At 37.2% G+C, this 25,983-nt stretch overlaps 1 protein-coding gene across 1 annotated transcript in view; it reads right to left on the bottom strand.

The window, feature by feature from the left end:
- Nucleotides 1-25,983, bottom strand: part of PLXDC2 (plexin domain containing 2) — a 416,974-nt gene that overhangs the window by 66,053 nt on the left and 324,938 nt on the right. Inside the window, exons 8-9 of the mRNA XM_006759923.2 lie at nt 17,223-17,318; nt 16,921-17,002 (exon numbers count right to left, since the gene is read on the bottom strand). Of these exons, the coding sequence (XP_006759986.1) occupies nt 16,921-17,002; nt 17,223-17,318 (178 nt within the window). The remainder of the gene's footprint in view (nt 1-16,920; nt 17,003-17,222; nt 17,319-25,983) is intronic.

Genomic DNA, 25,983 nt, shown 5'->3' with positions numbered 1-25,983 from the left:
GTGAGAAGTGCTCATTGAAAACAAGACCTAATATATAACTGGAAATCTGTATAATATCCTCCCAGTCCTGACCAAGCTTCTTCAACCACAAAAGTTAGAATTATAAAACGAAGTAGAGAGATTTTCTCTTTCTGATAAATGAATTATTTCAGAATCTAAAAATTCTTTGCCAAGCATTTGACTTTACTGTCTTGGTAGAACAGAAGTAGGAGTTGAGTCTTCTGGGAAAAGACAAAAAAAAAAGGAAAAGGAAAAGATTTTTCCTTATGCTTATGAGCCATTGAAATAGTCACAGATAAAACTACTGGAAATTTCAGAATTCTGTATTTTGACACCCTCTCTTAAATTTCTTCATATTAATTGTAATGCTTAAATGGCACCTTTAAATGCTTAAAAGTGGACAGAAAGAGCAGTGGCTCTTACTTTGTTGTTGGCTCAGAAAATAGACCACAAAGTCTTAGGGGTTGAGGTGTGCCGTGCCTCTGTAAAATGCTACCCTCTTACGAATACATTTTTATTCCATGGTGCTCAGATTCATGGCGCCGGGACTTTCAACGTTGTCTGTCTTCCCCAGGATCAACAATGCATGAGTCAGCTCACGCCTGTTCTGCCAAGATAGTAAAGCTGGGCTCTGGCAGGAACAGGAAATCCCATGGATGGAGGATAGTCTCTTCAAAAAACAGTTCTTATTCTAATTTATTTACTATAAAAAGTTTCAGAATTGTACTTGGAATATTGAGATTTACAGAGAAATGAACAAAGATGGTGTTTCTAGTATCTCAGAGAACTCCTATCATGAAATTTTCTTACTCCTATGTTGACTCAGGAACATGCAGGAAAGGACTATAAGGGAATACAAAACACCATTACATTCAAACCCCATCTCTTCAGGTGGAGTGACTGACAGAATGTTCCAGACAAATAAAGGTCTGTCTCTCATTGCTTAAGTGACAAAGTGCTTCCAACCACAGTGCATTTGGGTCCTTGCAAATGATCTGCAGAAAAAAATGGGTGGATTAAGAAGCTTAGTATTTTTTAACTGGGAAAACCTGCATTAATCCCATATTTTACAGCTCAATCCAGAGTTCAGGGTTTAGTTTTGCAGAGGCCTCAGTAGCTGCTGTAATGGGGGAAGAAGAAGTGGGAGTGAGAACGTGGATGTGAATCCCTCCGGACTGTACTCAAGGAGATCTAGTTCTATCTGCTTTACATTTGCAGTTTCATGTAGCAAAAATGTCTGTCCAGCTTAGGAAGGAAAAATCTGCAAACCATTTTATTAAATCATTTGTACACCTCATCTGATTAATTCATCTAGGCTTGTTATTTTTTAAAAACATATTTTTATTGATTTTAGAGGAAGGAACAGGGAGCGAGAGAGAGAAACATCAGTAATGAGAGAGAATCATTGATTGGCTGCCTCCTACACATCCCCTATTGGGGATCCAGCCCACAACCCAGGCATGTGCCCTTGACTGGAATCGAACCCCAGGGCCTTTCAAGTCCGCAGGCTGACGCTCTATCCATTGAGCCAAATCAGCTAGGGCAGAACACTATCCCTTAAAAGATATTTGAGATGATTTTTTGAGAATGCACTTCTGTATTTTTCAAGAGATATTACATTTGTGAGATAGCTTCTCTAAGATCCAGGTTAAATTAGAGTATCTTTCTATGCAGATGTGGTGGCCTGTATTTGCTTAGCTTAATCATTCAAACTTGAAAATCATCATTCCATCTTATCAATTTATTTTGACCAAAGAACTGATGTTTCTGCATTCATAGCATCAGCTCATGGTAATTTCAGTTTTATCTTTTAATGTCTAAGGATAAGCAAATTGATTTTGGTAGAAACACTTCCATGACTTACAGAGTTTGTCGCAATGTTATATGAAATGATTTCCTTATTAATTAAAAAATGCATTATGGAAATTTTGAAATAAACATCTATTAGTTAAATTAGCCTCTTGAAGTCTAAGCTGTCATATCCATGCTTAAAAAATAATATGTGTAAGTTTAATATATAGAAAGCTTTATTTTATTTTAAAATTTTTGTTATTCTTTCTACATTACAAACCTGTGAGCTCACCTGGAAGGTCTGTTTCTAATCTGCAGTGGACTGAGGTCCTGATGGAGATTACTAACAATGTTTTAGCACCTTTATTCCACTGAAGGAATGATTCTAGACATAAAACAGTGCTCTGCCTCCTTATTTCCTTGCTTTATTCTGTATCAGATTTGTCAGGCATATAAAATATCAAATTACTAAATGCTAATTCTATTAGAGTTTTATGCAGCTCTTGTGTACAAATGTTCTATGTCTTATTAAAGGCAGCATAAAAGAAAGATTTTAAGAATTTGGGTATGAAGCAATTTTCTGCTTCATAAAATACAGTTAGTGTCAAGTTATGTTAACAGAAACATTCTTGGTTATGTAGTATTTTTCTTCAGATTTGCTTTTAATGAAACTGACAGTATTTCAGAGCATATCCCTTTAACCCAGAGAGAAAAATATTTGTAGCAAAAGCAATATAAGCATATGTAGAATGGATATGTAGACCTGAATTTTCATGTTACTCTTTCTTTCAGCTCGCAAGACCCAATTCAACACCCTCAATTGTGGGAAGAGCTCAGGAGATGTATCTCAGTGCAGTGGCAGATGCAATGGCGTGAGCGCACTCCGCCTATACAAGCTTCCTCGGCACACCGGGAAGTGGCAGCGCCCGCCTGAGTAAGCCCCCTAGAGCCCCTACACAGTACCCTAACTTTCCTACCATTGGTTGCCCTAAGGATGTTGTAAACTTCTGATTGGTCTGGAATGTTATATATGTCCCTGCACTTAAACAATAAAGTCAGATCTGAGTCTTTGAACCTGATCTCCGGAGTTGGGCATGCTTCGTTAGGACTCCGTCGGCCTCACCCCCGCGGGACCCCCTGCCTCACTCAATTTTTTTTTTTTTTACTATTCTTTACAAACACTATTATATCAGTATGACCTGATATAATTCACTTATTGTCTAATGTTTCCTTAGGTGATGTTCATTAAAATTGTCTCATTTATTCCAATGCCACTGTTTACATCATGAAACCTCTAAAAAATAGTCAATATTTTCTGCCAAAAGCATTTTTTATGAACACATATTTTATTTTTTTCACTACTCAACATATTTGTTATATGTTTTCATTTATCTGGAAAACATTTCCTGTAAAAGACCAGAGAGTAACTGTGTCAGGTTGTGGGCCATATGGTGTCTGTCACAGGAATTCCATTATAGAGAATAATTGAGCTAATCTAGAAATTCTAGCACTGCCTTAAGTTTTAACCACAAAAGCGGTTAAAACTTAGACAATAGTTGGGTTTCTCAGAATGATGTCAGGGAGGGAGATCACTACACTTTTGAGAGAGAAAAAAATGGGATACTGGTCTGTCCTGAGAGAACTAAGCATGGCCTTGAGGGGATGAACCTAATCTCACACTACACAGACATTTCTATTCACAGATTCTGTGTTCGACGTCAGTAAGCTTTCCAGTCAAGTGTCCTTGACTCAATATCACCTACCACGTATGTATTCTTGTATTCTTGTTCACTTTGTTCTTTTAGACAATCTAGGTTTAAGCTCGCACACTAAAATTTCAGTGTATTATAAAGTATCTTATGCCCAGTCCTCAAGAATTGTTCTATTTCTCGTAAGCTGAGTGCATGGGTCTGAGGGGGATTCTCTCAGATGTCTGTTTATGACCCATCTTTTGCCATATGAGTAGAAAACAACGCAGAGGTGAGTGATTGACACAGCGCCTATACAGAATAAAAGTTTCTTTGTACACCATTTGTGCTGCATGTCAGTTAATTGCCCCCCCCCCCGCATGAGAATCCTATCTATGTGCTACTTTTATTAGTTTCTCCAATTCATGGTTTTTCTTTTTTCAAGAAGATTCTATCTTGCCAGCCATGCACTTTGCATGAATATAACCTTAATTGTAACAAATAATTCAAATAAGTTTTGAATGGATGTTAATGTAAATAAGCCAATAAAACCCTTTTAGTAGGCAAGGGAGTGGCCTCTTTCCTTACTTGATGGATTGGTGACCAGCATATATGCGCACACTTGTTAAGCTGTAAGTGCTATAAGACGAAGCATAGAAGACAAATGAAGAATTTTCAACCCTAGCATTTATTCTGTTTTTCAACTTTCCAGTCAGCCATAGTTCAAAACCTTCTTATTTTAAATCCTGGCTCCACCAGTTACTAGTTTCATGACCTTGGCTAAGCTTCTCAACCTTCCTAATTCTCATTTACTTAATCTATAAAACAGGATCCTAACACTTGCCTCTTAATGCAATTGCAAGGACTGAATGAGGTAATAGAATTAAAAGACTTCAGTGGGAGTAAAGTATTACTGGTGCATACAAGGTAGCTATTATAAGTATTTCAGTATCTCCATATGCAAGGCATCCTTCCCTTAAAACAACTATCATATCCTTCCTTTCAAAGCTCATGCAATATAGCAGCAGCAACAGGAAATTTGGACAAGCAAAAATACACCTGTGTGCTAGCGGAGTGCAGAGGAGAGAGAGATTAACTCTGATCAGGACACAGATCAATATAGAGGTCTTCTCTGGTGGTTGAAGACATTATTTAGGAATATAAAATCTGTGTATTATTAGCAGAGCCTATCATTAGAAACGGCTGGAGCTAAGGTCATGTTCTTGGAGAGAATAGCTCCCCCTTGACTATGAATTATCATTGAAGGGCAAATTCAAGAGCTGAGGTGAAAGAAAAAGTGTCTCTCTAGGAAGGAGAAATAAATGTTTCACTAATTTCAATTCTGCCAATCCATTTTATATCCCAGAAAAGAAAAAACTGGATGCTAATCTTCGTTCAAACAGAAAATCTTTATTTTTATCCTGGAACACCTTCTTTGTTTCTCCTAGTAACATATATCAGCTTGGTTAGATGGCCCTTAAGTTATATAAAAAGATAGCTAGGTGTTCTTAGAACTAAAGAAATAACAGGATTATTTTATGCATTGCTAAATTACTGGGTTTCTCGAACTTTTTCATGAATGACAATTCCTTTGATAAGGTTTCTTTAAAACTCTGGGCAGCAGGGAGATGAAGGGGAACCTGGATACATCCCACCCGAAGATCCTGAATCATGTCTTAACTAATAATACTTGTTGGAAAAGTGTAAAATAAAATTTAAAAAGCCAAAAAAAGCAAAAAACAAAAACAAAAAAAAACTCTGGGCAGGTCTTTATAATGGCTGTAACTCTGACTTAGGACTTGTCAGAAAATAAATTCTTTACCATTTACAAATTTAATCAAAATCTTAAGTAGTATGCTCATATTAAGAAATATGCAATAGTTGCCCTAGCTGGTTTGGCTCAGAGGATAGAGCATCAGCCTGTGGACTGTAGGGTCCTAGGTTTGATTCCAGGCAAGGGTACATGCCAGGGTTGTGGGCTCGATCCCCATTAGGGGGAGTGCAGGAGGCAGCCGATCAAAGACACTCTCATCATTGATGTTTCCATCTCTCTCTCCCTCCCCCTTCCTCTCTGAAATCAATAAAAATATATTTAAAAAAAGAAATATGCAATAGTCATATTTCATCTTTTCTTAGAGATAGATTTTAGCAGAGAAAAAGAATCTAAAGCTATCCCAATGACATTTGTATTTTCCTACATAAGTATTAATCAAGATTGCTTGAGTATGAACATATTGTATTTTGAATAATGTCTCTCTATATTTTTGATATTAGAATCCCAGCAAAACAAATAATTAAACCATAAACTACTTTTATTAAATGTTCTCTTTTATTTATTACAATGTCAGTCTTTTTCAAAATAAGACAGTTAACCTGAGGTTTTTTAATACTTACTACTCATATTATTTCTTTTATAGAATCCAACTAAATTTTTATTTCCTTGTCCTTTAAGTATCACATTTTTTTCATAATAATTTAGCACCTACTGTTTTTAAATTGAACAAATTCAATTTCATTCTTGGATAATTAACTTTTAATTATTTCCAAGGGAATCTACTATTAGTATAGGCAAGCTAAGGGAATGGAATATTTAATATAGCATGAAAACGCTTCATTTTTAGGGACTTATATATGTTTGTTGGATTGCATTTATTGAAAATTCCGGTTTTATAAATTATAACTGTATTAAATGTGGCTACCACATCTGGTTAACACTTAAGCAAAATTTTACTATCATTTGGATATTCTTGAAATAGCAGCTATAAAAAGTGGTGATGCCAAATAATTCTACAGATTTTACCTTTACTTTGCCAACTGGTGCTCAAAGGAAGCAAACCCAGCATTCCGAGACTGGGAACATCAGGCTACGTAAAAGAGTGCCTTGGTGTTTCAGGTGGCACTTTGTTATCAGGACACTTGGCTCAAGCATCTGTGGCTGTAGAGTTTGGAAAAAAGAAAGCTGGTTCCTAGTCTGAATTCACAGCTGTCCTGACTGATGGCCAGTGCACAAAAGGAAACAGATAAAAATGTAAAGTAGATAGTCAGACAGATGGAAAGACTGACAGGGAGATAGATAGATAGATAAAAACACACAGTTCAATACCACTTATAATTAATTTATTTTAAAAAATATATTTTTAGTGATGAGAGAGAGAGAGAGAGAGAGAGAGAGAGAGAGAGAGAGAGAGAGAAGGAGGGAGGGAAACATTAATCAGCTGTCTCCTGCACCCACCCAATGGAGGACCTAACCTGAAACCTGGGCATGTGCCCTGACCGCGAATAGAAATGGCCCTTTAGATGCATGGGATGACACTCAACCAACTGAGCACACGGGCCAGGGCTCGATATTATTTTTTAAAAAGAAAAGAATTACATGTGTTTTACATTCAAAAGGCTTGTAAATCAAGCACCAGCTTTCCAGAGGAAAGAGATGTCGCCTATATTTTCAGCATTGATCATTTTCTAAAGTTCTTTAACAGTAGAATTTTCTAAGAGTTACTCATATTTTCCTAATATACATTAACATATATATTTATTTCTTTCTCTTAAAAATATGTTTGTTTATTGATTGATTAAGTGTAGGTTCTGTGGCCATGTGGTAAAAATTCACTCTATAAAAGGGAATATAAAGAAATAGTAATATTACCTCTCTATGCCAATTTCTAACTCACCGCAGTTCCCCAAAGGTGAGCCCTTATTACTAGTTACCTATGTATCTTTTCAAAAGTATTCTCAATCAAAACAACAATGAGGTACCATCTCACACCTGTCAGACTGGCTATCATCAACAAATCAACAAACAACAAGTGCTGGAGAGGATGTGGAGAAAAAGGAACACTTGTGCACTGCTGGTGGGAATGCAGACTGGTGCAGCCACTATGGAAGACAGTATGGAGTTTCCTCAAAAAGCTACAAATGGAACTCCCTTTTGACCCTGTGATCCCACTTCTAGGAATATATCCCAAGAAACCAGAAACACCAATCAGAAAGGATATATGCACCCCTATGTTCATAGTAGCACAATTTACCATAGCTAAGATTTGGAAACAGCCTCTGTCCCCTCCCTCCTCTGTCCCCTCAGCCTCTGTCCCCTCCCACCTCTACTGTAGACATAGAGCGGAACAAAGCCAATGAACTCACTCATGCAGACATTGAACTGAAAACCTTTGCATGGTTCTTGCTCTGCTCCTCCCTGGTGCCTCATTTAGCAGGCTTCAAAGGCTGGCATTTGTAATAAATAATAAAATTTAAAAAAAAATAAAATTTAATATCCATTTAAAAAAAAAAGTATTCTCAGTGTTGAAATATACTTCATAATGCTTCCATGTAATGGATAAAATAATATCATACTTCATTTTACTGTTATAATTTATTCACACACAAAAAAATCATTATATTTTTGTTAAAGCTAGGCTTGGAATACTCAAAAGGAAGAAAAAAAATACCTTTAATTTTGTATCCTTAAAAGACCATTTGCATATGCTATATTTCAGGACAAGCTAAAAATAAGATTTTTTAAATTTGAAAGGATTATAAAGGGTCTTGCACTAAAAAATTTCAACTTCAATTCACCTCATAAGCATAGCATGTCAAAAACAAGGTTGTATGGTATTTCTAGAAATAACTTGGTCCCTTTAAAAGAATGAATTTCCACTTTGGTAGCAGTCATTTAATAAAAATTCATAAACCAAAGACATTCCAAAAACTTTAATTACCAAACAATGTTCTAAAATCTTCTGGTTTATTATATATACAAAGACTTCTTGCTTTCTTTTATTAAGTCCTATTTCATTAACGTCAAATAGATTTTTAACAATTTTTTTTCTTTAGATGTTTTTTCTATAGCATTTCTCTATCCCAAAGTACCAATAAGTGTTTCCACTAACGTTGGGAGGATTACTGCAAGCTGGTAGGATGCTTAGCCCGTATGTACAAGCTTAGCATTTATTTCCATTGTGCTCTTCTCAGGACACAGGATCCCCTGAAGAGCTTTATTAAAAAGTTAAATTCCTGGGCTCCACTCGGGACCTCCTGAATCTGACTCCCCTGGTGAGCTGCAGAGAAATCTGCATTTTAAGAAGCTCCTGTGACAATTCTTAACTGTTAATATTTGAGGACTCTTAAAGATGGGGCCACTCAGATTTCAAGAAAATAAAAATCAAATATAGTTAGAGACATGTACGTCACATTTCAGAATATAGAGCCAAAGAGCTTTAATATTTTTGTTCAAGATTAGTCAGTAAATTGTTGGCTGTGCCACTAGTCTTTAGACATCCAGTGTATTCCAGGTCAGACCACAAAACATGACCTCCTCTCTAGTTGTGTCCCATATGCACCCCGACATGGGATCAAACCAGCAACCTGGTTTAACAACAACAAATAAACAAACAAACAAACAAACAAATGTGTTGTATCTAATATTTTATCAAGGACATTCTTTCTATCAAAGACACAAAAATAGATTTGTTACACTTATAAGTAGCTTCATATTTTGCACTTGAACCTGATATTCAATTAATATATGAATATTTTTCCTATCAAAATATTACTAATCAGTAATTCTGATAAGTAAATGGAAGTAATTTCAACTTGAAAAAAGGTCGGCATATTGGAACATCAATCAATAAAAGTTTATTTAAAAATTTTAAATGTGATGAGTTCTCAATGTCTGTCTGAAAGTAGGTGCACTTCCAAGCAGAACTTTATGTTAGCCCAAACCATTGAAATAAGCCTAAGGTTATAATTTGTTTTGGATCAGGGCTCCTACTAGATTTCTTAAATGGCTTCTATTTGATTATTAAGCCTGGACTTCAGGTCTTATGACCAAAGCCAATAGATTTCCTTATATGAAAAGATCATGTTAATGAAGTACAAATAGCTTCAAATATGATGTCAAAAGGGTTACAGGCTATGGTTTTGTCTGGGATATAAAAGGTACATTTAAGCAATTGCAATTATACTGACTCTAACTATTGACTTACCTTAATTAAAAAAATTATAGCCTTGGGCATATATTCCAAGAACATATGATTTGTCATTCAATAGTTGTGGGTTTCTGATCATCACCTTTCAATCTCAGATTCTTGAGACTAAACTAAGACTTACATCTAAATCAGACCAACAGAATGCTTTCCACGGCCCTTTAAGGATTACAGTGGAGGTGCACCTTAGTTGAGGGCTAGATATTGAGGTGAGTAAGTAGATGAAAATCATACTGTGACAAAATATGCTTGAAATTCCCTTAGTACAGCCCTCTCAGGTACATGACACCCTGTCTTTTGATAAAACGAGTTCCTTCTGCAATGTCAGACTGGACTGTGGGGTTTGGGGTTGACCCTCCATGAAGTTGTTGGTATGAAAAATACCCACTGTGTCTTTAAACACTAGAGTCAAACTGAATGCTGTAAAAAGTGCCACTATTAAGGAGTACACATGAACAAGACCAAAGGAGGAAAGTATATTTAAGTCTCATTGTTGTTTTTCAGGAGCAAAAGATTACTGATTGGGGATCAGCTGCACTATTTAAACTTTCTCTCCCCATTTCTCTCTCCTCCCAAACTTACATAGCTTAATTTCTGTAAGCTAAATACACGTACAATGATATGCATACATTCTAATTTTAAAATCTAGCAGTGATTATATAAAAAGGATTTCTATGTTAATTAATTTAGGTTTATGATACATTTCCTATTATTAATGAATTATTATTAGCCAGTATTTGACTTACACATTTTCAAAATTTTAAAAATATGTCACATGTGATACTTTCTATTTCTCTTGTTGTTACAGCAAAGAAATCCAATTCATTCACTGGAAAACAACAGTCAGTTCCATGGTGGCTCAGTGAAATGCAACTGAAATGACAGGTTGAAAAAATGTACAGCAGTTGTTTGGAAACATCTTTCCCTCCTCCCATATTCCTTCTAAAGTAAATATGTCATAGGACTTTTCTATAAATAGAGGTATTTACCATTAGTAGGGGTTTGCCAATTGTATTTATTCTTTTAATGGGAAGAAAAATAGAATGTATTTATTCCCAAATTTTTACTCATACCAGTCTTATTACTTTGATTGGATCTAGGTAAATATAAGGGGAAAAGGCACCAAGAGTCTAACTCCTCAGTGTTCAACATGCCTAATTACAAATGTTGACCTTTTATACCAGGCATCAGCTTGGTTCTTTCTATAATCATTTGGTTGACATTGACAAAGCCAATGTCAGTAATTACAATTCTCAGGAAAATAGAAACTTCTGGCCTCAGTTATCTGCATAATTCAGTCCAGCTTGTATATGCTGGATTCCCATATTAGCCCAGACACTGTGTTGGGTGCTGTGGAGGACACTAAAATAAGTAAGGCTGCATTTCTACCCTTTGAAGAATTTATGTTCTGTTATTTCTTCTTGATGCCTGCTTTTATCTTCAAATCCATGTGGCAAAAATTCAAGTCATACGATTGAGACTTACTGAAAAGTAATACTCATTCTCATGCCTGTTCCAGCTCACTATAGTTTCCCCAGAGACAAACACTGTCATCATTCTCATATGTATCTTTTCTCTGTTGATAGAAACATCATGCATGTAATGGAAAATCAGCACCACCCACAGTATGCCATGCCATGAGCTAGTTCCTGGATTCTCTTTTATTTTCGATTTACACTCCTTTCATGGATGATCTCATTTAGTTCCATGAATTTAAATATAGTTTATATATCTGAACCTCTATACATAACTGTTCCTGGAATTTTTGACTTATCTATCCCCATCTACTCAACATTTCCACTAAAAACCTGCTAGGTATCTCAAACTGAACATGTCCTTAACCAAACTCTATTTCTCCCTGCCCTAGTTTCTATTTCTTGTGTCATCTTACCTAGGCTCAAAAAACAAGTGCCAGCATCTACCAAATTGCTCAAACCAAAAATTAGGGAGTATCCTTGATCCTTATCTTTTCCTCTCCATTCACTTCTAATCCATTAGTAAATAACTTGTCTCCTTTCAAAAGACACCTCATATTAATTCATTTCTCCTAATTCCCCATAAGTATCATCCTTGTTTAGGTTTCAATCATACCTCCTGTAGACTATTGCACACACCTTTTATTCTTTTCCCTTTAATTCTTAACCCCCTAAAAAAAACACAGAAAAACCCCCAAAAAACCAAATCCAGAAAAAAAATAAAAGAGCCCTGGCCAGTTTTGCTCAGTGGAAAGAGTAGACCTGAGGACTGAAGGTTTGATTCTAGTCAAGGGCACGTACTTCGGTTGCAAGCTCGATCTGATCCCTGGTCCTAGTTAGGGTGCGTGCTGGAGGCAACCAGTCGATGTATCTACCAGAACGACGTTCCTTTCTTGTCTCTCCCCCTCCCTTTCACTCTCTCTCAAAAAAATAGTCAATGAAAAAATATCTTTGGGTGAGGATTAACAAAACAAACAAACCTTGAGTGCATGCATGTGCGTGCACACACACACACACACACACACACACAAATGACAAAAACACAGACACAATTTTCCTTGGAGCAGCCAGAGTTGCATTTTAAAAATATAATGAAATCACATCATGCCTCTGCTTAGGTTCTTCTATAATCTAAAGTGTTCCTATCACCCTGATAATAAAACCTTTGCTGACTTCAAAGCTGCTTATATCTGATTAGGGGCTCAGTGCACAAATGTGTGCACTTTGAAAGGAACTGTAGGCCATGAGGCTGTGGTGGGCACAGGGAAGGGTCTCGGCCCATCCTCTGTGTCCCTGCATGGCCCCTGGTCCCCTGTCTGCTGGCAGCCCCACTCCTGATGCTGCAGCTCCCACGTGCTGAGGGCACCTGGCCCCGCCTGCACCCACTGATGGCACAGAGTGATTGGGGCTGGCGCCAAAAGCAGGTGAGAGCAGGGCTGGTGCTGTCAGTGGGTGCGAGCGGTGGCTGCTGCCCTGATTGCCCCTCAGGAGCAGGGAGAGGTGGGGAAGCCCTCAGGAGCTATCGGGACCAGCAGCCTCTGCTCACACCCGCTGATAGCAGAGCAATTGGGACCAGCGCTTGGTGCCGGCAGCAGGTGCGAGTGGTGGGAAGGACTGCAGCATGAGGGAGCAAAGAATTTTCAGTAACCACCAGAGGGTGGCCCCGATGACAGCGACCAGTGCTCCGCCTTGGTCTGGCGCCCCCACTCACCTGCTCCACTTTCCCCACTGATGGCATCAAGCAATTGGAGCTGGCGCTGGGCACTGGCAGTGGGTGTAAGTGGTGGCTCTAGCGCCAGCAGTGGGTGCAAGCAGGGCCGGTGCCAGCAGCAGGGGTGAGCGCCAGGTGGGACCGCAGCATGAGGGAGCAAAGAATTTTCAGTAACCACCAGAGGGTGGCCCCGATGACAGCGACCAGTGCTCCGCCTTGGTCTGGCGCCCCCACTCACCTGCTCCACCATCCCACCACAGCCAACACCCGCCGTGTTCTGTGCTCTGCCATCTGTTGCCAACGCTCGCCATGTTCCGCACATGCCCCCTGGTGTTAGTGCACATCATAGTGACTGATTGTTCAGTTGTTCTGCTGTTTGGTCTATTTGCATATTAGCCTTTTATTATATAGGATACTTTGCTACTTTCTGATCTCATCTGATACCATTCATGCTCACCCCTCAATGCTCCTAACTCACTGCACCTTTTTCTTTTCTCCCAGGTCAAGCCTGAACCCATTGTAGGACCATTGCACTTAGCAGTCCCTTTGAAACACTCTTTGCCTTCACCTTAGTGTAGCTAGTTCCCTATCATTCAGATCTAAGTTTAATTTTAATTTCCTCCAAGAAGCCTTTCCTGGCCACTCAGTTGAAAGCAACTACTGGCTCTTTTATATTCAATAGCTCACTCATCATCAATTGACATTTTTGTTTAATTATTAATTCATTTGTTTTCCAGCTTAATAAGCTAAACTCTAAGGCCCTATGAGAGCTTTGGCTCGGATTAATATCTGGTTATTGTTATAACTACCTCAATGTTTAGACTAGTGTGGAAAGCATTCAGTAACTTTTTAAGTAAGTGAATGAGTGAATGACTATTTTAAGAACCAAAATACATTTTCAATTTAAAAATAAACTTTTGGAGGACGATGGCTGAAGAAACCAAGGTCTCTCAAAAAAGTCAAGGTTGCTTAGCATGATACCAACAAGTAAACTGTTATTCTTATCAATTTTCCTATATTGTCCATTACATTGCCCTGCTTACTTTTTTTGCCATAATACTCATCCTTACTAAGTATATTTTCTGCATATTTATTTTCTTAAAATCTATCTCCCAACACCACAAATGTAAGCTTTGAGGGAAGTGATTTTTTCTTGTTTACTCATCGCTGAATCTACAATCTAGTATTGTAACTCCAACATAGAGACACTAAATTGTTTTGTTAAACGAGTGAAGATATAAGGTGTAATTGAAAGTGGTTGATTCAGGTCCTCTCAATTTGCAGTGAATAAAAAAAAGCATTTTTACCTAGAAGTAGTGGGCCATCTATTCTAGGTAAATACTTTTGATGGTGTTTTGTATATGTCCCTATGACCCAGTTTCCTTTGTACTTTGGGTAAGCCATTACAAACATTCTACCTTAGTTTTTTGCTCCCTGAAGAATAAGAATTAAAGGAAATAAACAAACAAATTGAACATATCTTCTTAAAGCAAGCCCATCTCGAGAGTTTCAGTAATCACTATCAACTGATTATTATTCAGGGATAAATGAGAACAAAGGAGAATATAAGAAGGACGAAACGAAAATCTGTGAGGCATCTTTTGTGCTGCTACAGATAAGACCTCTCTTGTTTATATGAATTTGTTAATAAAAGCTCTAAAGACTGGGGAAATGCTTCCAGGCAGCAAAAGCCCAGTTTTGAAGCTCACAGGTCAAAGGAGAAATTAATAAAAGGCAGTGGGGAAATTAAGTTAAACAAAGGTGCAATGAGCCATAGTTAAACCAATTAATTAGGCACGTTTTATTTTGTATATAACTGGGTTGCTGAAGAACTAAAAATAAATCCTAGATTTTAAACCAGAGTTTGGTATTCAACAAAACATTAAGTTATAACATGCAGAAAACTCATACCTTTTTTTTTAGTAGTGTTATTTGATGAGTTCCTTCGTCATTCATATGCTTCACCAGGGACCTTAGTTTTTTTCTATTATTTGTGAAAAAAAACTATGCTTTCAATAACATACAATAGTCTTATCTTTTGCTTGAGTCTCTTCTGCATTCTTTTATGCCTATAAAAACTTTATCACTTTTGTGCAATATCAATTATAAAAATATTGATTTTTCAGCAGTATGTCTACCATTTCTCAGGCTGTGAAGAAGATTCTTGTACCTGCTGTAAAAATGTTGTACAAGTTAAGTACATTTGCAAATTCCCTGGCACAATGACTGGCAGAGAAATCTCTCAATTCAATGAAAATATTAATAGTACAGAGCAGTTTCCAATTTGTGGATGTCATCTTATTGCCAAAATTGCTTGTTTGGAACTTGAAACATATATTTCCACCAACAGGATGTTTTAAAACCATAATGAAAAGGTTAGCAGAATATAGGTTTATAGACTAATGTCCCAAACCTTCAATTACCAAAACATTATTTCAGTCCAGAATTTTCCTAATAGTACTCTGGCTGGGTGGCAACCTTGACCTGGTTTTTCCTTGACTTTCCTGGTTTCCGCATTGCAGGCCCCTAATCCTGGGAAGCCCTTTAATCCCAGATAAATCTAATCACTTCTTCACCTGGGACCAAATCACCATTCATTCATTCATTGACTCATTCATCTATTTTTCTGCAGCACCAGGTACATTCTTAGGTGCTGTAGGTAAAAGGGCAAAACATGCTTAATAAACCCAGAGCCCATGAAGGAGACTGACGAATGAACAGCTAAATGCTAATGATGAAAGTGTGTCCAGGATGCCAGGGAGACACAGGGGCTGACCATTTCACACAAACTTGTGGTTTAGGGAGACTTCTCAGAGGAGCTGGTCACTAAACTGGAATTTGAATTAGATACACACCCCCAATCCAGAGATTTCTACTTCATTCTTTTGGGCATTTTTCATGTCTGAGCTCAGCATTACTTAAATATGCATATTAAAATGCCATTTCTTTAGATTCACTTTGGTCATGATCTAAACAGATTTTGAATAATTTCTTCCATGCATATAATTTTTGTGAAATGTCATCAAAATATAAATATAAATAGCCACAGCACCCACTCTGGAGATGCAGCTAGTTAAAATCTACTCTTAAGAACGCTAATTGCCTGCTTGCTGTTTCATTATTTGAAATCCATTGCCCAAAGGAAATTATTGGAACAACATGTTAAATTGAAAACAAAACATAAATTATAATAAATGATATGGTTCTATCCAGAATAATGTAGTGGTTGCCCCAAAGTTAGCAAGTTAAACATGTTTCCTAAAGCTTGTTATCAAAGAAATGGCATTCTACTCTATATACTCTGATAACTTTTAAAATATTCCTGAACATGCCTCTATCATTACAGCAAATGCTGCAGCAAGATGATAAGACAGAGACAGCTTACAGCAGAAAACTCTGAGGCCACAGGCACTGACTAACAGCTTGAGGAATTGGTTCTCCACCTGGAGGGAGAAGCAGATTTATCACAGACTCTGAAGGTGAGAGGGGGACTTACTCTCACACAAACTAGACCTTAAGCTCCGTGGGGGGGCAGGGACCACGTCTATGTTATACACGGATGCTTTCCCAGTGCTGGGGACAAAATTCATGCACAAATGGTTGAGTAAATACCAAAACATGCGTAAAGGTCTTCACTCTGTATTTCTAACAAATGATTATTCAGAATCTTCTAAGCTCTAAGGACTGAAAAATCCTCTTTACCATGCATGACAATCATAACCCTCTTTGACATGAGTCAGCTTAAGTTTCAAAGTCAATCAGTTACAGCACAGACCAAAGCCAACCATTCTATTGTGAAAACCAGTTGGTATCACTCTCTTTCTCACCCTCAGACTACATGTTTCATCCTGGCTAGTAACCTTTGAGATATTTACAGTATTTTCTAAAAATATTCATGTGCTTGAGAATAAATTCTCCCTGTCGTAGTAAAGATATCTAATACCATGCCTTCTGCAGAATATGGACCAAAAGCATCAATTTAAAGACTTTTCAATTGCAATCATCACCTATCTTCAGCCCCATAGAGATTACAAATGTATGTCAGATAACAACCTTATTGACATGATGATTCTTGATAATTTTGAGCAACCAGGTAAAGGAAAAAACAAACATTTCCATGTGTAAGCATTTCTTTAATGCTTTTTGGTCATGGCATTTTTTAACTACACACACACTTGATAATCAACACACCTGGCACATTTAAAATTTAATGGAAGAGCAGAAGCAGCAAGTCTTTTTAAAATTCAAAATTTTTTTGTATTATTCTTGTTTACCTTTGAAGTTTACTACACCAACTGCAGTTGAAGCCAATCTGGGAGGATACACAGGGGCCACAACCGTTGAACTGGAGGCACGCTAGGAAACAGGAGAGAATGCAGTCATCCAGACAGGTTGGGAGGATGGAGAAATCAACCATAATGATGGCTCAGTCAAAATAAAAACAAACCACCCATCCCTGTATTCATGCAAGATGCCTGTCCATGCCAAGCACCATGTTATTATTATTGGTGAACAGACCAGATCGTCAAACTTGCAAATCATTTTCCCACCTAGTTGTGTTCAGATGTTAACTTACTAGGTAATGGGGTCATCTCCACAGCTGAAATGTTGGTAATTTTTGACATTTGTAACTCTACTCGGTGGTATTCATAAATTGTTCTTCTTCGAACATCTATAAAAATAAAAATGGGGGAAATCAACTTTCCACATTTCTTTACCTATAAAACAAGTGTTTTAATAATGAATGTAGAATTATATACTTTTACCTGGTGCAGTTTTAAAAATAAAGATTTAAAATAGCAATCTCTCTGAAGAGATTGATTATTAAAAAACAAAACAAAACAAAAAAAGCAACCTAAAAATTATGTCCCCATGTATTCAGAAGTCTTTTTTATCAGTAAAGTTAAAAATGACGATTAGGGTCTCAGATATCTCATGTTGATAGCTGGGTTCCAACTCGTTGTCACCCAGAACTTACCTAAGACAATTTCTTGATAGATTTATTTATTTTGAAATATTTTAACACATGAAGTCAAGGAGGTAAGAAAACAGACAACGTTTGACTGAAACTAATGCTAAAGTAAGTCCTTTAGGAATAGATAGAACTTAAAATTTTTTTCACAGCCTAAATGAAGTTGTTTTATGCCAAAATAAGAGTCTTAGTGCTTTAAAGATTTAGAATTAATTCCTTTAATGAAAGGAAAAATAGAACATAAATCATTATAAAATCAGTATTGCTCTTTATTAAATATACAGTATCACATCTAAGAAAGGTTAATTATTAATACTTATATTGCATGCAGGAATTTATAATATTGATCAGCATATCCAGAAGTGTCTCTGAGGAGATTTGACAAGAACTTTAATAATTAAAAATCAGATAAATAAAAGCAAACATATTTTTTAAAACAATAAAACTGTTTATAAAATACATTTAAAATACATTTTTAATAAAAAACCTGAGCCTTATACTGGTAAGCCTGCCTGAGTAGGTAAATTTCAACAGAAAAGTAATGTCATCAGCATTTTATTTAGCTTTTGATGTACTTCTAATGACTAAAATGCATTTCCTGAATTCTGTCTTATCTGTCAGGAATTATTTGGGATGATTGAAGTTATTTTTTAAGTATCACAATATCCAATCTTGGGGAAGTAATATGTCATAGTGGTTAATAGCACATGGGACTGTTAAACAGTGTGTTCACTTCAAATCTCTGTGTTTCTACTTGGTATCTGTGTGATGTTGGGCTCCTTGGTGAGCCTCTTTGTGCCTCAGTTTCTCCATCTATAAAATAGCAATAATAGTACCTACATTATTGAGTTGCTTTGAGAGTTAAAATGAGATAATAAATGAAAAATCTTAAAACAATCTCCTCATGCCCTAGCAGTTTGGCTCAGTGGATAGAGTGTCAGCCTGTGGACTGAAGGATCCTAGGTTCGAGTCCCATCAAGGGCATGTACCTCGGTTGCAGGCTAGATCCCCAAGCGGTTGTGGGAAGCAACTAATTGGTATGTCTCCCTCACATCGATGTTACTCTCCCTCTGTCTCTTCCCCTCCCTTCCACTCTCTTTAAAAATCAATGGGAAAATATCCTTGCGTGAGGATTAACACCCAAACAAACAAAACAATCCCTTTCACATTGCAAGTGCTCAACAGTGTCTGTCTTCAGTATGGCAACCTGCATTGGTTACATGCTGCATATAATCGTCTAAATTCTGTAGCTCTAACCTCACTGAAACCACACTAAGGCCTTGAAATCAGGCTTCTAAGAATTGTCTGCCATCTTACCTTAGAGAGTGTTCAATTTTGATTAAAGTCAACAGACCCAACAATGGTCTCCTTTAGGACATAACGCAGAAGTAGTGCGGTGACTCAAGAGAGCCAGTTGGCTTTTAGTGAAAATGTTTAGGAAATGTGGATGCATACACATCCAGGAAGGAAGTTAAACATCTACTTCTACCCTGCATGTATCTCTCCTTCTCTCCACCCATATCCTTCCACTCATTTCTGGTTATTCACCATGAAATTCTGCTCCAGAAGAGGAAGGGGCGGGTGTGGCCCCCAAATGAACTCTTCTGGGGCTAGGGGTGATTCTAGAGCCGCTCACTGAATATATCTTCAGGTGTATCAGATTGGAAAACCATGTTTAGAACCCTAATCCAATTAATTTCTTTTTGGTGTAAATGAAAGATGCATATATACTTTTCAAAGTGTAAAATATATTGAACATTAAAGAAAATGCTGACTTCATGGTATTTAGTAAAGTTTTAAGGCACATGAGTCATGTTTTTTTCACTTTTTTTTAAAATCCTCACCCAAGGATATTTTTCCATTGATTTTTATTTTATTTACTTTAAATATATTTATTTATTGATTTCAGAGAGGAAGGAAGAGGGAGAGAGAGATAGAAACATTGATGACGAGAGAGAACCATCGATCGGCTGCCTCCTGCACACCCCTCACCTGGGATCAAGCCCACAACCCAGGCATGTGCCCTTGGCCGGAATTGAACCCAGGACCCTTCGGTCCACAGGCCGACACTCTATCCACTGAGCAAAACTGGCCAGAGCTCCATTGATTTTTAGAGAGAGTGGAAGAGAGAAGGAAAGAGAGAGAAATACCGATATGAGAGAAACACTTCAATTGGTTGCCTCCTGCATGCACCCTGTCCAGGGCCCAGGCCAGGGAGGAGCCAGAAACTGAGATATGTGCCCTTGACCAGAATCCAACCAAGGACCCTTCAGTACACAGGCAGACACGATATCCACTGAGCCAAACCGGCTAGGACTTGCTTTATTTTTTTTATTTTTACTTTTAAGGAGTATAAAACAGTACTCAGCTTCTGCCTTTGTCTAAAGAGGATGTTTTCCTATATACTGCTTTACCCTGTATTGTGCTAAACAATTTACTCCTCAGAAATAAATAAATGACATAGCTTTGCCACTGGGATGGAGGTTTTGAGTCTTCATACTAAAGTTTGCACAGTATCAGCCGTATTAGTAGATGCTTAAAATACTAGTTGTCTTTTCATTTCATATTATACTTTGAAGAGCTCAAACGACTAACATAAGGACTTGGAAGCCTCAGGGAGTTAATTATTGATCATGCATATGGGTGAATTTTTAGAGTTCTATCGCCTGCTCAGACACCTCCAACTATGGGGAGGAGATTAACTTACCAAAACCCAAATTAATGAGAATAACTTATATTTGATGACCTGCCAATTAATGACAGCTTCCAAATGGTCATTTCTGTTGCATTTCAGAGATACCACTGTCAACGACAAGTAATTAGGAATCTATTTACTCGTAGCTCCTGCCAATGCTCGGAGCTTTCATTTGATTCCAGGAATGTATTTAGCCCATGTGTCTTGTTTAGAAAGTCAGGCAAAATAATGTTGTACCAAACATTCAGTCACGGCTTCTACTCTTTCGTACAACTTTGCAAAATCAAGATCCACTGTAATGCCCATTAGGAGCTTTTAAAGTTGAAAAAAGAAAATAGATCTCTGAGCAGACTAACAGAATAAAGTTCAAGTTCAGCAATAAAAATCTTCAGGGGATATGATTCAGGGTGTAACTGCTGAATGACATTTTTAGAAATTCTGAGCCGTATCTGCAGGAGAAACAGAGTGATCGTATGGAAACACCAGGAATCCTTTCCAATCAATAGTCACTTTAGCCAAAATAAACATGTTTAATGAGCACACTGTGGCATGGTCAGCTATGATAAGTTTACTAACCTGCTTGAAAGCTAACATTCACATAGAAAATGCCTGAGTAATTTCCAAAACTGGCTGATTCTTACATTTAGATAAATATTATAATACTTTGCATTATCATGTAAATTATTTGCTAACATTTCCTTGTTTACGTGTTGCCGATGCTTAATGACTGGCCCAAATGATTATTTCTTATTTTCCATTCTAGTTCCAATTGAGTCTTCCACACACTATAATTTACTGAACACTCTTCAACGTAAATAGCATACATCCCACAATTACAATTTCATCCCCAGGACAAAGACTCAGAGGAAAATAAAACCAACACAGACTCTTGAGAAAAGAAGTGCACTGTTGCAGCAATTATAAGCTTTCCACACAAAAATGCAGTGCATTAAGAGAATTAGCTAGCTGTGGGTGTTGAATAAAGCACCTACAAAGAGAAGATGCTTTTGCCCCAAACTTTTAAAAAATATTTCCTCTATAGTTCTAATTCTATCAGATAGCCATATAATGCAGCATCGGACAAGGCAACATAAAGTTTAGGTGACTATGAAGTGCTCATCTCAACCTCTCAGATGGTCCTCTCATCATTTCCTCACTGCTTGCAGAGTTTCAGGGCAGTGTGAAAACTTAATGGCCAGATTTCATAAGTTACTTGAGCATGCGTACAAAAAATCAGAAACTTTAAAAACAATCCTCGCTTTTGTTTTCCTTCCACATGTATTTACTAATGGCTTAAACAAGATGCATTTCTTAAACTCCTTCAGAAATCACTTTGCCCAAGTGTCAGGAAAGTAAGTGGTCCATGTGTTGTCACAGTGGGTCGGTGGACTGTGGGCTGCAGGCCTGCTTGACGTCATGGCTCCCATTGGCTCAGGGACTCTTGCTCTGAACATGGGAGCTTCCACCAGGGGGACACATCCCTCCGCTCTGAGACATGGGGAGATTGTGTAATGCACATTTGCAATGTCGTTAACTTGTTTTTTTAAGAGAAACAAAAATTGAGACTTTATTAAATAAAATTGGGTAAAACGCAGTGCAATTTCTTTATTTTAAAACCAAGGTTTTGAAAACCTTTTAGTGTTAAGTCACTCAGAAGCTTGGCACTAAGATAAGAAAATGACCCCATATTTTTAAGAAACTAAATTTCCTAAAGCACAATGCAATTGGAAACATAAGCATGTGGACATGTTTATAAATGTAGGCAACCATATTAGTTAAAAATAGAAATATTCTGTATTGTAGGGAAGTGTAAGTTAAAATAGAAATAATCATGTAACAGGAAAAAAAATAAGAAATAAATTTGAAGGCATATAAAAAGGGAAAAGTGGAAAATCTCCAAGGTCATAATTTAAAACAAAAATGGCAAATAACAACTTGAGAGAAAAATTCAGCTTAAATTATTTTTGAGAATTGTCTTGGCTACTTTCCTATGCCTTCCATAGGCTACCACAGAATGTAGTTTGGCAAAGTTGAGCTCAGTTCTTCTGAAAGAGTTTTTATTGGGCTGCATAAAATACTATGAAAGAAAATATTTTTCAGGATTATTTATTTCTTCCATAGTTTGTCAACTTCTTAAAAATGTTATTAATTGCTAAGTAATTACAATGCATGTGTTCTACCACCAAATCAAAACTACAAATTATTTTCTATGGAGAAAATCTGTTATAATATACTGCTTATATTTAAAGTGGTATTATTTAACCACTAGAGGTCCGATGCATGAAATTCGTGCAAGGGGCTCAACCCTCGCAGCCCCAGCTTCGTTCTGCTATTTGGTCTAATTAGCATATTAGCTCTTTACTATATAGGATATTTAAATTCAAAGGCCTTTTAAAAGGCAAAGATGTTAAATATGTTTATGTAAATATTATACTTGAAATTGAATATTTTATGTGTCTATGATTTATTGATACCCTGCCCAATAAAACTACTAGTTACATGTATCTCTTTAAATTAATTAAATCCAATTAAATCTTTACTAGCCACATTTCAAGAACACAGTAGCTACATAGTGAGACCACACTGGACAGTTCAGATTTAGATGATTTCATCAGTACAGAAATTTCTATTGAACAAAGGACTAGTCTGTGCTATTATTATTATTGTTGTTACTATTTTAATTTTAATTTTTGATAATTAAAGCTTAAGACATTTTGCATGGTAAAAAGCAAATCTATGTTTTTGTTTGTTGAGGTTTTTTTTTTCCAGTCTGTAAATGTAATTTTGGTCAAGTTCTTTGGAAAACTGCTGCCTGGTTTGTAACCTTATATAGTGTCCATATATGGCAAACTGTATATATATATTATTATTATTCAAGGAGTTCACTGAACCTCTAAATGTTCAAAAATATATATATTTACTGTCCAAATTAGTTCTCAGTTTCATTTTTAAAAATTCCAATGTTTCTTATTGAACTGTGAATAATAATAACCAACAAAGCAAAGGCACATTGTAGCATGAACAAAGCCAAACATTTAAAAATAGCTGATGCTGATGAGAAAGGTATTGATGTTTAAGAAAGAGCCAGATATTATACTGCTGGTGAGAAGAATAAAGCGGAGTAGTGTAAGGGATTCAGAAATGGTATAACTTGTAGTAGAACCATTTCAAATTAGGTCAGTTGGTTTCTAGTACAAGAATTGGGCATGTGCTAGAGTAACTTTCACATTACTAAAATGATATAGCCTTAGTATATGTATACTACATCTTCTTATCCAGTCCTCTATTGTAGGGCACTTTGGCTGTTTCCAACTCTTGGCCACAATAGAGTACTACACGGCCATAAGAAAGGATGAAAGAGTCTCATTTATAACAACATGGATGGACCTTGAGAACATTGTGGGAAGTGAAATAAGTCAAACAGAGAAAGCTAAGAACTATATGATTTAACTCATATGTGGAATATAAAACTGAAACTTATGTACACAAACAGCAGTGTGATGGCTGCCAGAGGCAGGGGGGTGAGGGAAGAAAGGGGTCCTAATATGAGGTGACAGGAGAAAATTTGACTTTGAGTGGTGGGCACCTGGTCCTACAAACAGATTTTGTAAATTAGTAATCCGCACATGGAACCTATATGTTCATGTAGACTAATGTCACCCCAATAAATTTAAAATAATGAAAAAAATGATATAGCCGTAGGTTTCCAAGTAAAAGAATTGTAAAGGCACAAGTGGATTTTCTTGGTTTCTTGCTGAAAATGTTGTGCTCATTTAACTCGGAGGATGGAGAAAAGGTGAGACCTGATGGAGAAGGTCAGCTCCTGAGAGATTAAGATCGAAATTCAAAACGTTATATCGGAGGAGAGAGAAACAAACAAGTATGAATAGTACTAGCGAGAATTGTGTATTTATCCAAGACCTCTGCACACTGTATAAAAGGATCTGAAGAGACATAAGCCAAGGCTGAGAAAGAATTACTTAATGGAGCTGTTTAACAAAAATGATGGAAAGTACACATGGCCTCTGAAAATATGCCAATGTCAAAACTTTCCGGTAATCAAAAGAATATTAGAGAAACGATGAGATATCATGTTCTGTTTAACAAATTTGAAAAGTTTAAAATTTATAATCGCATCTGATAGCATTGGAGGAAATGGGCTATAATATAATGCTGGTCAGGGAGTAAATTAATGCAGCCTTGATAAAAAGCAACGTGTCAGAGTACATAAAAAGCCATTGGCATTCAATAGCTTTATACTCTTCTTTAAATTAAATTTGTTGCAGTGACATTGGTTAATAAGATCATATAAGCTTCAAGTGTACATTTTTATGGTACAAAATCTGTATATTGATTGCACTGCATGCCCACCACCCAAAGTCAAATCATCTACTGTCACCATATATTAGGCCCTCTCACCCCCCCACTGTCCCCCACCACCTCCCTTCTGGTAACCACCACACTGTTGTCCATGTCCATGAGTTTTAGTTTTATATCCTACCTATAAATGAAATCATATGGTTCTCAGCTTTTTCTGACTTATTTCACTTAGCATAATATTCTCAAGATCCATCCAAGTTTTCACAAATGGCAGTATTTAGTTTTTTCTTATGGCTGAGTAGTATTTCATTGTGTATATGTATCACATCTTCTTTATCTAGTCCTCTATCGCAGGACACATTGGTTGTTTCCATGTCTTGGCCACTATGAATAATGCTGAATTGAACATATATCTTTGTGAGTATATATTTTTTGGTATTTTGAGTAGATACCCAGAGGAGAGATTGCTGGGTCATATGGTAACTCTATTTTTAATTTTTTGAGGAATCACCATACTGTTTTCTATAGTGGCTGCACCAGTCTACATTCCCACCAATTTATTGTTTCAGGTCTTATATTTAGGTTTTTGATACATTTTGAATTAAGGACAAAATGTAATCTAGTTTCATTCTCTTGCATGTGGCTTTCCAATGATCTCAGTACAATTTATTGAAAAGGCTTTCTTTTCTCCATTGTGCGTTTTTGACTCCTTTGTTGAAAATTATTTGCCCATATACACGTGGTTTTATTTTTGCGCTCTCAATTCTTTTCCATTGATTTGTGTGTCTGTTTTTCTGCCAAAGCCATGCTATTTTTCTGTTTTGTTTTGTTTGTTTGTTTTTAATATATATTTTTATTGATTTCAGAGAGGAAGGAAGAGAGAGAGAGAGAGAGAGGGAGAGAGAGAGCTAGAGAATCAATGAGAGAGAATTATTGATCGGGTACCTTCGGCACACCCCACACTGGGGACTGAGCCTGCAACCAGGGCACGTGCCCTGTCCAGGAATCGAACCATGACCTACTGGTTCATAGGTCAACGTTCAACCACTGAGCCCCGCCAGCCTGATCACCCCTAACTGCCCCTCATGCCAGTGCACTCACCCCCAACTGCCTCCCCTGCGAGCCTGCTCATCCTTAACTGCTCCCCCTTCTACCCTTTTCTCCTACACCTTCCCTCCCCACTGGCTTACTCGCCCCCAACTGGCCCCCTGCTGTCCTGCTGACTCCAAACTGCCCCCCCACTGTCCTGATCACCTCCAACTGACCCCCACTGATGGCCTGCTTACCCCCAATGGCCCCGCACCCCACCAGCCTGATCACCGACAACTGCCCTCCCCTCTTGGCCTCTAA

Source organism: Myotis davidii, unplaced genomic scaffold, assembly GCF_000327345.1.
Source record: "Myotis davidii unplaced genomic scaffold, ASM32734v1 scaffold376, whole genome shotgun sequence".
NCBI classification, from domain to species: domain Eukaryota; kingdom Metazoa; phylum Chordata; class Mammalia; order Chiroptera; family Vespertilionidae; genus Myotis; species Myotis davidii.
The sequence above is the reverse complement of the archived record's forward strand: the minus strand, read 5'-3'. Positions and strand labels throughout refer to the sequence as shown.